The 13,018-nt window shown below is 36.8% G+C and overlaps 1 protein-coding gene across 1 annotated transcript in view; it reads left to right on the top strand.

Annotated features, from left to right (window-relative positions):
- The first annotated feature begins 235 nt into the window (after positions 1-235).
- The window catches only part of gfra4b (GDNF family receptor alpha 4b), a 48,732-nt gene continuing 35,949 nt past the window's right edge, over positions 236-13,018 (top strand). Inside the window, exon 1 of the mRNA XM_008420564.2 lies at positions 236-630. Within this exon, the coding sequence (XP_008418786.1) occupies positions 588-630 (43 nt within the window). The 5' untranslated portion in view covers positions 236-587. The remainder of the gene's footprint in view (positions 631-13,018) is intronic.

Below are 13,018 nucleotides of genomic sequence, written 5' to 3'. Positions count from 1 at the left end.
CCTTTAAGAATTTCAGGTATACCCAGTAAAAGCACATGTGGAAGGTTGGAATTCTTTAAAGCGGATCTGCAGAATTCAGGAATTTTAAGATAAGCTACTTTTTGGATCAAAAAAGAAAATCGCCGTTAAGCAATCATTGTGTGACCAGACTGCCTAATGCCTCTCCTGCACAAACAACCCCCCCGCCACCCCTGCACCCTCCGTCTCTCTGCCCCCTCCCTCTCGGCTGCTCCCTGCGCTCGGCTTCTCTTCAGCAGCGGACTCAAGGACTTCAGCGACCACGTAGACGCGCAACAGAAGGCTCTCCAATACCAGCGGACTGTTCAGCGCACAGGACAACTTTCTCTCGCAGCATCACGCATGGCTGTACCTTTACGCAAAACCGCGACAGAGAGAGCGGCTGGGAAGGAACTGGTGGGACTCTGAGATATAAAACGATTTTTACAAAATCAAGCGACTAACTACATTAGACTGGCCGAGGAGGGGGAAAAAAAAGATATTTGCGCAAACAAGGATACCCAAATGCGCATAAGGAATATTCCGCTGTAGATTTAAGCTCTGAGGCATAACCTGAAATTCCGACAGAGATGGATCAGTGGGGAGTTTATCTGTCTATGCTCCTAACTTTTGGTAAGTATTAACTTATCTTTTTAGACCTGATTTGTAACCCGCTCCATTCGGGTGTAATGAAAAATATTTGGCAACATGTGCTTAAAATTGTATTGATGCAAATTTATAGCTGCGGCGTTGAAATGCGTCGCTAAAACGAGGAATCCGTGATAATGACCCGATGGCACAGCGCAATATGGGAAACCACGCAAAAATAGTTTACTTGCAAGTGCATATGCTGAAGAGTGGGCAAGTCCGCCTTGGGTGCTTGTGTGCAGGGATGGTTCGACTGTGTGTTGTTGAATTGAATTAGTTGCTCGAAGAAATATTTGTCCTAATAGTATAAAGAATGCATTTGTCATTCTTTATACTTAAACTAAATATTAAGTGCACAGAGGTACATTTTATGGTGTAATTGCTTAATTATTTAGCAAATCCTTCACAAGCGACCACTGGCATCAGTACATCAGCCATCTGTGAAATATTGCTCTCTAACTGAATGAAGCTAGAATATGGATTTTTGTGGTAACAGCACACAGAGTTGGGTGGAGAGAAACATGCGGCTGGTTCATATTTTCATCTGTTTTGTTTGGAAATATAAAGTTTTAGCCGCCTGGCCACTGAGATGGCTTCTTTTCTCTTTTTACCTGCAGCTCCAGCTTTCCTTCTTAACAAAGGCTGGAAAATGCATTAATGTATTTCTAATCTTTGTCATTAATTATTAATGCTTTTTGTTTGTGGAAGTCATTCATTAAATAAATGAAAGGATATTCCAAGAAATGCTGAGTGGAAGGATTTACTACTTGAATCAGCTGCTCTCTGTGAACGTCAAGTCAAATTAAAAACTTTTTTTGCATGCTTTAATTGTTGTCAAATAGTTGGAAAAAGATAGACCCACAAATGATATCTGGTGATGTGCTTAGACCTACTGTGCCTTAAAAACGTATTCTCACCTGTCAAGTTTTTCAGAGAACCACTTTCACTAGACGTGTCTTTATTTAAGATTATTAAATGGAATCTGCCTTTGTGTTTACACCCTTTACTCAGATACCTTTTAATAAATGCCAGTGCAACTAATGGCCTTCAGAAGTTTTTAAAAAGAGTCCACCTACGTATAATTTCTTTTATGTCCTGTGAATGCTTCGAAGCTTTGTTTGGGCATATCGAACAAACAGATGAAGACAGAGAAAACAGAGTTTCAAAGGAATTTCCCAAACTTTCATGGGGATCCACCTGAACTGACCTGTGGAAGAGCTGCAGTGATCCATAGCTTATGACATCAGTTTGTCCTTTTTCCCACAGATTTAATCGTCATAGGAACATGGAAAGGTGAAATGATTGTTTAAAGAAGTCACGAGACTTTACACTTATACACTTGGCAGATTTAGATTTAAAGATATTTTCATTTAAACCTCAAGTTAGTTTATGATTGGAAATTTGACAACTATATCTGAAAAGATAACACAAAATAGCACTTTTTAAAATCACCATTTCAGTATTTAAATCCTATTTGTAATTATTTACCTGCTTTTTGCATTTTTTCATTGGTGGTTGGTGGGGCTCTTAGCCATCACCCTAATCTTAGAGTGATAGTTTCTCTATCAGATTGACCCACCCCAAAGCATAATAATTTAGATTACAACATATTTATAGGTCAGTCTAAAATACTAATTGAGAAACTGTGGAAATGCTTGAACTTTGTAGTAAAAAAGTAAAAAAAAGTAAAAAAATTCAAAGGTTACGAATAGCTTTGGAAGGCATATTTATGTATTTGTTTTTAAACATGCAGATTTTTGTTGAATCACAGTAGATACGATGATCCTGCTTATTTAGCCGTTTACTCTGATCAGTTACCACGACTAAACTTTTAATGGTCAGTTTGTATAACCTGTCTGCATTACCAAACTTGTTTTTGCCACTTTCTGCACAGTTCCTCTGCAATCTATATTTTATCTGGACAGATGAAATAAAATCACACATTACCCCCCACTCTCTTAACTACTTCAGTTTCCTGCAGGCCACAACAGAATGACCACAATTTTCCAGAACCAACTCTGAAGGTAAACATCAAGACCTCTGTTGTAAAAAGTGTCCATTAAATGCTGGTATTGAGCACTGCCTTTCAGGAGAGCACAAAGTCAAAGATTTCTCTGTGTTTGCTTGTGTCAACAACCCCCCCCCCAAAAAAAAAATCAACAATAAAACATTTTCGGGGGATTGTTGCTATCTTAAAATTAGGAATAGACAGCCTCAGGTAATATAAGAGTTTAAAAAATGTAAAGTTTTTATTTAGTATCATTATCATTTTTTAATTATAATATTGCCATTGTTAAGTGTTTTAAAGTGTTGCTAGGAAAAATGCATTGATTATTGCAGGCTTTTGTCTTACAATCAAAGATCAATAAAGAAATTATATTGAATAACAGTTTAAAAACACAAATGGTATGTTATTAGTTTCACATCAGTGGGCACTGAATCAAAATATGTTTAATAAATTTTCCTTGGACTCAGTTTTTTAGTAACTGTTGTTAAACTGTGTCATATTCAGCTCATCATGAGAATTTCATAACTAATTTAGGTCGATTACAAACACATGTAGGACACCTTACATGTGTTTGTAAGGTGTCCTTACAAACACATCATTCTCTATGTTTAGAGATCATTCTCTATGTTTAGATTATACCTATTTGTATTTCAATGTAGCTATCAAATAAAATAATTTGCTGCTATGCCAGTTTTATCCATTAAGCCTGCATTCAAACTGCACTCCTCTATTATAGAGGTTAATCTCTTAATTGGCTGCAGAAAGGAGTGAAAATAATCTGGAATTGTGCTTTATTTCCATCCATCAGCCCCTATTTGCTTTGTTAAGGTTGTTCTCATCCTGGTGTGGTTGGAGCTGAAAGCGTTAGCGCTGATGATGCTCAGACCAGGTTTGTGGGTCCTCCAGAAGACATTAAAGGGTTAATCTGTCCGTTTAAATAAGCTGTAGTGTCAAACTGCATCAAAGCTGCATCCAATGTTGTACGGAATAATAGCAAATAATCTGAGATAACTAGTGGACTGCCCAGTCTTTGATCTTATCCGCATGATAAATTTACACTGGGACTCACTTTGACAGATTCACACTGAAGCTAATAATTGTTTGAAATCGAGTTCAACTGTTCAGAGTACCTCATTTTTTATGGTTGATGAAGCATTTTTGTGCAACGTTAACTTAATAGAACTTTCACCAGAGTCAGATTATGTTTCACATCACAATGCAAGACCTATTCATAGCACAAAGCTGATTGCATTAATACTCTACAATAATCTAAACTAAAAGCAAAGTGAATATATTTAAATGGCACAAAAACCAGGGAATATCTTCTAGGAGTTGCCAACAGTGTTTATATTCATCATTAGTCCTTTTGCTGTTAAGTTTTTTTTTATATTAAGTCCTATATTTAGGACTTATATATACTTATATTATATTTAGTGTGCTTTCAGTGCTTTTTAAGGATATGAGATGTACTATTTTTAACCCCATATTTGTGCAACAAAAGGCTTTGTCACAGCATTCTGCTTCAGCCATGCTGCTGATTTATTTCACTGAATGTTGTTGGTGTTGCTGGATTAAACTTTTTTTCTCTTAATAAACACAAATAGGCATTGTTTGACATTGTACTTCATTATAAACTAACCCTTACATGGAGATTTGTTACAAAAACTAAACTATGCATTTTGTTTCACACACACAACCCAGTACATGCTCATGCTGCGTGCAGGGAAAAACAGAGTTCTGCTTTTATAAAACTACGACATATGACACCGGGTTGCATTTTCAGCCTTCAAACCACGTTTTGTTGAATATGTAAACATTTGAATTTCAGAAATGCGCTTAATTTAAATCTGTGCATAATAGCTAGTTATGCAGCATCTTACATAAGGATTAGATGTGTTTTGTTTCTTTCAGCATTGTCTACATTGGATATAAATCATTGATGCCATTATTTACCACACTTGTGTTAATGGTAAATGGTATTTCTAAAGATTCCTTTTTGACCTTATGAAAAATAAATGCCACAGCTCCCTTCCTGAAGGCATATTTCAGTGATTGTGTGATTGAAATTAGCAGAACTTATGAACCAATGCAGGAAATAATGATTTCTGGTTTGTTTTATAGGGTTTGAATTGACTTAATTTTTTGCTTTGTAACTCTTTTGCTGTTTAATAGCAGCTAGTCTTGTTTTCTAAGTTGGTTGCTTCCCTCCTGGTTTTACTTATTTGGTTTTTTACCACCTGTCATTGATTAGTTATTTCTTTCCCAGTTGTTTTTCTCCTTTTCGCCAATTTGTCCTCTTACATGATTGGTTCATTTTTCAGCTGTTTTTCATCTTTTTGCTTTGGTTCTGTGTTGTATCATTATTCCAAGATGAATTTCCTACCTTAATTATCCCAGTTTACAGGCCATGTTTGCACCTGGACCTCACATTATGCATCACTGCTCTTATTTTATTAGATCCAGATATATTCCAAGACAAAAACTGCATTGTTCTTCTTATTTGTGGAAACACCTGGCTGGTCTGATAAAGTCGCAATAGAGGTTCTAAACCATATTTTTCAGCAGATTAGGAGTAGGGTCTGTGTTTTTTTCCATGAATGCACAAAGCAAAAGAATGAAACAAGCAAAAAAAAAAAAACAACAGCAAACTAACAAAACGAAACAGGGCAACATTTCAATGTTAAAGATATTAAGTGAGGCAAATCACTTGTGGCTCTGGAGCTGCAGGTTGCAGACTTCTGATTTTGCAGATGAAAACGATTAGTTTTTCCGTCACTACAAAATTTCGCACTACTTTGTGCTGGTTGATCTCATGAAACCCAGTAAAATACAGTTAAGTATTAATAAAAGTAGTAAGTAGTAATAAAAAGTGGAAAGGTTAAAGGAAATTCAACACTTTTGTGCTTAAGTACCTAATAAACTGTGATTGGTTTAAGACTGGATTGAATTGCAATACATTTTTTATCTGGAAAGATATGTTGAGTAATATCAAATAAGTGCAGAAATAAAGAGCAATCTTAACATGTTGTGGATAAATAGAATATATACTGTGGAGTGAGGTGACTGAAAAATTGACTTTATGAAGGCTGAGGGGCTTTCTGTGTGCTATGCATGCTACTCTTTCTACCTGTGTGGGATTTCTCCAAGAACTAGTGGTCTCCCACCATCCAAACAGCTGCATGCCAGGCTAATTGGTGTGTCCAAATGTGCTGTGAGTGTAAACCCCATGGTGAAGCTTGATGGCCTTTGTCAGCTTGTCTCCAGGACCTTTTTACGAAAAAGAAAGTGAAAAAGGTATAGAAATGTATTTCTGCAAGCATACTTGGAACTGCAGTTTAATTAAGCAGTTCTAACAACTGTTTTTGGTAAAGGTTTTTAAGCAATTGACTACAAAGTGTAAATATTGCATTATACACAGAAGGTAAAACTCAAATTTTAATCCTCTGTAGGACACATTGGAGAAAAAAAAAGTCTTGTCAAAGAGTCTGGCTGCTACAGTGTTTCTGCAGAATCTCATGTTTTCCTACCTTTCTCTTTAATTATTGAAATTTTAGAATCTGCACATTGAGATTCAGCTGATATCAATCAGTCTGATGTCTCTGACTTTTCATGCTGACATTTTTCAGTTTCTCACTTCCTTGTCTGCTTGTGATGTTAAAATATAACTTTAAGCAAACAAAGTTTGGAAGTCAGAAGCTGCTGCACGTTTTCAGTATGAAACACACACAGACTGTTAGGGCTGGGTGTGTGCGTGTGCATGTGTGCGTGTGTGTGTGTGTGTGTGAAAGCCATAGACATGCTATTGACTGGGAGTGATGCATGGTAGTAAAAATAAATGGGTTTTCTGTCCTAATCCATTATTGTAATAAAGTGTCAGTTAAATCATTGTTCGCTAATCAGTGAGAGTGTTTCTGTTTTGAGATTCATGTGATCAAATATGTTGTAGTACAAGAAAATGAAAAGGTAAGTGATGGCCAAAGCATAGTTTATTAGGATTTTAAATGTTACTTAAATCTGCTGCAACCAATATTTTCATTTAGCAGGACAAGTAAACTGTATTCATTCGAACTGTTTCTAAAAAATGAGCACAAAGCGTTTAATACAAACACGTATTAAAGGCTTTGTATTAGAACTTTAATAGTTTTACAGTCCAAAAAGAGAAAGTCTAAGGTGATATGTCACAGCTAATTATAAAGGAGTTTAGATATTAAAAGAAGATTTACTTTAATAAATATAGAGAACTGAGCGTGATTTAAATGCTGAGGTTCCATTTACATTTAACACACTGACAGAGACTAGACTTCAAATTAAAGACTTTGTTTTTTTTCGTATCTACTAAATGCATTTATAACCCTTATGGGATTGTAAAACCAGGCAATAAAGTTACAAAAGCACGGCTCAGTGGAAAGTTTTAGGAGCTCATTTTCCTCACAGCGGTGAATATTAGGGATGCACACATTATTATTCATGCAAATGTTATTTCACAGCCTTTATGAGAAACCTTCTATAACCCTTTCTTTCTTTCAGGAGTCAAAAATTAACCTCTACATTTTGATTAAATATAGGGATAGAAATGTCACCCTGCTGTAAGAGACACTGGGGAGTTGATTACCAACAGAGTAATTTTCGGTCACTTACAAAAGTACTTATACACTTTGAAGAGAAAAGATTGCGGCACAACTACAAACCTACCAATGCATGGCCTTCCACTGCAGCAGATACAGTATTCGGGCAGGAAAAGAAAACATTCATCAAAGAGAAGCTAAAAGGCCAGTTTTGACCTCTGTAGGAGCTAGAAAACCTGTTCCAAGCTGCAAAAGACCTTGACTCAGACTAGGATGCACTTTCTAACAGGGTGATGCCCTTAGCATGCAGAGCTACTGTTGAATGGTGAGAATATTCTATCTAAAGTCAAGACCTAATTCAAATTGAAAACTTGTGACTTAGCTATCCATTCATTTTGTCCAAGCCTTACCTGTTTTGCTAACAGATCAGCTCACATATTTTATGCTGTAAGTTTTTTTATTTAGGAGATATCAGAGTAAAGAGATCTGAATATTTTTGCATGGCACATTCTTGTTTTTTTTCTCCACATAACAATTAGGCATTAGTTTGTGTTTATCTGCTACATAAAATTCACATAAAATTCACTGTAAATTTTGGATGTAATAGGACAACAAAAAAGTAAATGTAAATGAACACTTGCAAAAAATGTAGTTTTGGTTTTAGCTCAGCTATAAACTACCAAATTTAGTTGATCACAGAACAAGTAGCCTAAATTTATGTGCATAAAATTAGAATCTGTAAAGCATTGAAGATACATGAATTTTTTTGTTCCATGTTTTGAAAAATTCACTTCTGAGGATCTGCATGAGGCTCACCAAAGCAGAAAAGTAGCATACCACATATTCCAACATTGTCTATTGTGTTGTACTGAGATCTTCGGTCACATTGATTTTCCTGTAATTAAAAATCGAAAACCTTGACTGGTTTTGAACAAAGCCAGCAGTTTTTTGGATCAAGTCTGGGTCATGCAACAACAACCACTGACAAAGGTTTTGGCCAGAACAGCCTCTGTGGTTAAAATTGGAAGAGCAGTCGAGCTCCTGGTGAAATGTTCTGTTTGTGTAGGAAAGACTGAACATTCTGCGGTTTGTGCGTGCTTCGTCGAAAAAGCACATTCTGTTTTGTTTGCATGATTTCCTTTTAATGCTGATTGTCCCGATGTCCTCGGACTCCTAGTTGTTATGCAGGGTGAGACAGTGGAGATTTAGTATAATAAAAGAGTGAAACTTCAGGCATACACACTGAGAATAAATATTTCATATTGGAACATTTCATGGAAATTTAGAACTGGCTTTACCCAATTGTGCTTTTTGGCAAGCGATTTAGATTTCTCTCTGTATTTCTCAATTGAGTGTACTGTATTTACGCAGCACCAGTTCAAAAGGAATCTAATTTAAAAATATGTTAGTTAGTTAGTTAGTTAGTTAGTTAAACTTTATTGTCATATTGCATACACAAGGTGAATACAAAACGAAATTTCGTTGCATACAGCTCAGGACAGTAAATACGTATATAAATATAGAAAAATATAGAGTGAAGGAATAACAGTAAAAGAGTTCTTTGTTCTRTGCAAGAGGCAGATATAATGTGGAGACCAGATTTTCAAGTGCAATACGGTTGGGAGTTCAGCAGTCTGATGGCAAGTGGAAAAAAGCTGTTTCGGAACCTGGATGTCCTGCACCGGATGCTTCGAAACCTCTTTCCAGAGGGCAGCAGGGAGAACCATCCATGCTGTGGGTGTGAAGGGTCTCTGACGATGTTTCGACCTCGGGACACGCAGCGCCGGGATGAAAGGTCTTGAACGGAGGGAAGGGTGGCCCCCATGATCCTCTCTGCTGTCCGCACCACTCTCCTCACGTTCTTCCAGTCGGAGACGTATGTGGTCTTGATGATCCACCGGTCATCCAAGTGTGACCGGTGGATTTCTGCGTTGTGTGTGTTGTGTGGTGATCAGACAAACCACAAGACATCAAGTCTGGGATTGGAGGCGGTCTCCGTTTATTCAATCTGTCAATCGGGAGATATTAGCATTAGCACCTAGCATGTGCTCCAGTTCTCCAACCCGATCTCTCCCCAGTGGAACGAATAACAAAAGGGCCCGCTAACGTACCTGTCAATCGGGAGATATTAGCATTAGCACCTAGCATGTGCTCCAGTTCTCCAACCCGATCTATACAAAATAATAGTTAGCATGCATCAAATGATATAAAGGTGTAATAGCAACTCAAATGAAAATATCCAAACACTTATCATTAATACAGAAGGAAAAATAAACATTTGAACAATATAAATGAAAGGATTACAATAGATTATAAAACTTGCCTCTCCCCAGTGGAACGAATAACAAAAGGGGAGAGGAAATTAATAACTTAATATTTATAATAGTCCTGGAGGACCCTGAACAAAAGAAGAAGAATATGTAATCAATATGTAATCAATATGTAATCAATATTCAGAAATATATCAGATGTGCATCCAACCACAAAGTCAGATATACATTAATTTACATGCATTCAGTTTAGAAAACAACTGAGTCTAATTTACTATGCGAAACAGCACATTTTTGTGATTCTATTGAGTCATTGATTTTGCAGCAATCCCTCCTCCTGAGCAATCATGTAGCATCAGCGGAAGGGAAGAGACTCTTCCTTATAAAGAAGAAACTTCATTTTCCGCTCTACCAAGAAGCATTGATTTGATGCTAGCATTTTAAATCCAGGTACTGCTGACACTTACGTTTGAATCATTCAAATTGGCCAACAAGCCAATCAAAGCCTGATGATTTTAACTGTTTCAGAGAGGAGGTAAAAACTACACAGTAGTTGCTCTCATATTTTAGATCTAATTGGATAGAGGTCATCAGAAAACACTGTTTCCATGAAAAAGTGTCTGCAACAAATACAAAGCTCTGATAAGTGGAATGTGTTAAAGAAACATCTATGAATGGCACCGCCCAAGGTTTCCTATCCGAATGTTGCCAGACTGCTTTTGCCTTTCTCCAATAGTCCAGCCTTGTGTAAAGTGTTACCCAGCTAAATGATACACACACGCACACGCCTGGCCATTCACGTAATATACAGTTTATTAATCCAGGAAACCTTTTTCCATTACTTGTGGTCTAGTTGTGATCATAACATACTCATTTCAGATTCAGGGTCAGCACCGACACCCTGACTGGGCTGGAGAAACAACAAATTGAGATTCAGTGTGTATTCTGACACCACCTTTCTATCAGAACCAGCATTAACCTGTTCAGCAACTAAAGCTTCAGAAGTTCATCCGGTGGATCGGACCACACAGGCCAGGCTTTGGCCCCTTTGTGCACCAGTGACTCTTTTCTCCCCATGACAATATCTGCGGGTCAATTTTCTTCTTTGAGCCACATTTTATAAACTGGTAGCATCCCATGGGAGTTCTGGTTTTGGAAATGCACTAACCCAGTTGTTATATTTGCTCTATTTAGCTGATTTAATAAGATTTTTTTTTCTCATGTGAAATATTCTTTGGTGGAGTGTCTTTGTGGTAACTTGGACCAAAAACAGCAGTTGCGTTGAAGTCATATTCTGCTCTAATTTTGTAATATTTTTAAGACAAATTTGAATTTGACTTTGATTAACAGTGGCTTCTTTCTTAGCTGGGAAATATACAGTTCTTGTATCTTATGTCCCCTTTTTTGTTTTCCAGTGAGTGAAACAGAAGGAAAATACATTCCTATTCATTTTTATTAGTGTTGTGGTGCAGTATATCCATATGCATGAATTGCAAAAAAGCATGTCTCACAGGCCATAAAAAAGCTATGATAGCATTGCTTTTACATGAGGGATGCTGTTTTTATTTTTCTGGCTTGCAGGCAGGCAGGCAGGAGAAGCTCACAAACTGAACTGTTTGATGATGCATCTGCAATTAACGCAATTCAAACAACGGCAGTGCAATGTATTTAATTAATATTTAGTTGTTTATTTACACTGTGAGGCAAGTGAATTACTGCAAATTGGATATTTTGTTATCATAGCTCTCATTTTGAAGTATGTATCAGCTGAGTTATGGCAGCTATAGCAGCTTTTATACAAAAATGGATTTATGAATAATTTTGGCATGGCATGTCTGGAAGATCTCTTCAGAGGAAGCGGTTTATGGTTTTATCTTCACCACGATGGTAAAAAAAAAAAAATAAAAAAAAATGAAGAACTGACTGGTGATGGTTGTTTGCACATTATATAAAACTTAATTATAACAAGGGCTTTTGCACACCACTGCTGCACACTGGATTTTTTTTTTGTTGTAAACCAGAGATTACAATATGTGAAATTTCCACTGTTTATGCTGCTTGTTTATTTATGCAGAGACAATGTACAAGATTTCATTAACTTTTTAAAAGGAGAGATGTTGCAGGTTATAGTAAAAAAATGTCAATTTCCACCCACAGTCCCTGAACATGTTTATGTAATCACATATGATTCAACACATTATGATTTTTGTGAAAAGCCAGTTTAGTAATTAATTACATACATTTTTGGTAAGTTATACATCCTCAATGTCTGAAATACTTGAACCAGCCTCTGTCACCAACAGCCATTCAGCATTTTGATTTTAGGGTTGAACTACATCACACTTCAACTACAGAAGTTGTCTTCACCATATTTCCATTCTAAATGCTCTAAGTTGCTACCAAGAAATTTTCTGACTGACTTTTTTGCTAACAAGTAATAGAGTATGCTTACAAATGGCTCATATCAAAATGGATTAGTTATTTTACTTGGGTGCACATCTGGTTTCGGTTTATTCCTGCATGTTTGCATGTTTGCTGACTTTTAATGCTAATTTTCCAGTGGCAAATTTTTATCCAGAGTCTTTATTTCCGAAATATCTTAAATTTCATTGTCTTAAATCACATATGTCAAAGTCAAGGCCCGCGGGCCACATCCGGCCCGCAAATCAATTATCTATGGCCCCCTGAATGATATTTAATTACTATGAGAACCGGCCCGCAAGCCAGAGCCGCCCGCTCGTGTTTTGCCTGCAAACACTACATTTCCCATAATGCAACGGTAGCCCGCGAAGTGACTACAGCGCGCCCAAACGGCTTCATTATTCATCAGCTCAGAGCCTCACCCCGAACATTGATGAACTTGTACAAAAGATGAGACACCTCCAAGTATCAGGCTCAGCCTCAGACAAGTGAGCATCACAGAGCAGTAACGTATTTTCAGTTTATAATGCATGCACTTTGATTTATGCATTTATCTTGATATTAAGAAACATATTTTGTTTTTAAAAACAATTAAATTTGTTGCTGTTTGCCTCTTGAAAAATGTTTTCCCTTGAAGTTACTGACAGAGCCATAACAAAATATTGCTTTATTCATTTAATCGTTAAATAATATACACTGTGTTAGGTCTTGGTTCAATAGGCTATGTGCAATCATTTCAATATGTTTTAATAAACATTAAACCAGTCCGGCCCTCGGCTTGTAGCAAATTTGTTTTTTTGGCCCTCTGTGTATTTGACTTTGACATCCCTGTCTTAAATGGTAAAGTTGTATCTGAAAGTCACATATAGGGGACACAATCTTTTTTAAACTTTATCTAAATGTTCAAAACACATTAAGGCTACAAACATGTTATTCTACAGAGAGTCCTCTTTTGGTCATTAATCAGGCTTCGCTGTACAACCTTATAATGAGGAGAACATAACAGCTGGACTGAGTGTTGCTCAGAAAGGAAACACAAAGCAACAGAGAGGAACCAGCTGGAGGGCACCTGTCTGAGTGAGCTGCAGTAGATTTACAACATCTGCTTC

The sequence above is a fragment of the Poecilia reticulata genome, linkage group LG10 (assembly GCF_000633615.1).
Source record: "Poecilia reticulata strain Guanapo linkage group LG10, Guppy_female_1.0+MT, whole genome shotgun sequence".
Classification (NCBI taxonomy): domain Eukaryota; kingdom Metazoa; phylum Chordata; class Actinopteri; order Cyprinodontiformes; family Poeciliidae; genus Poecilia; species Poecilia reticulata.
Note: the sequence above shows the minus strand (reverse complement) of the source record. Positions and strands in the feature narration are given on the sequence as shown.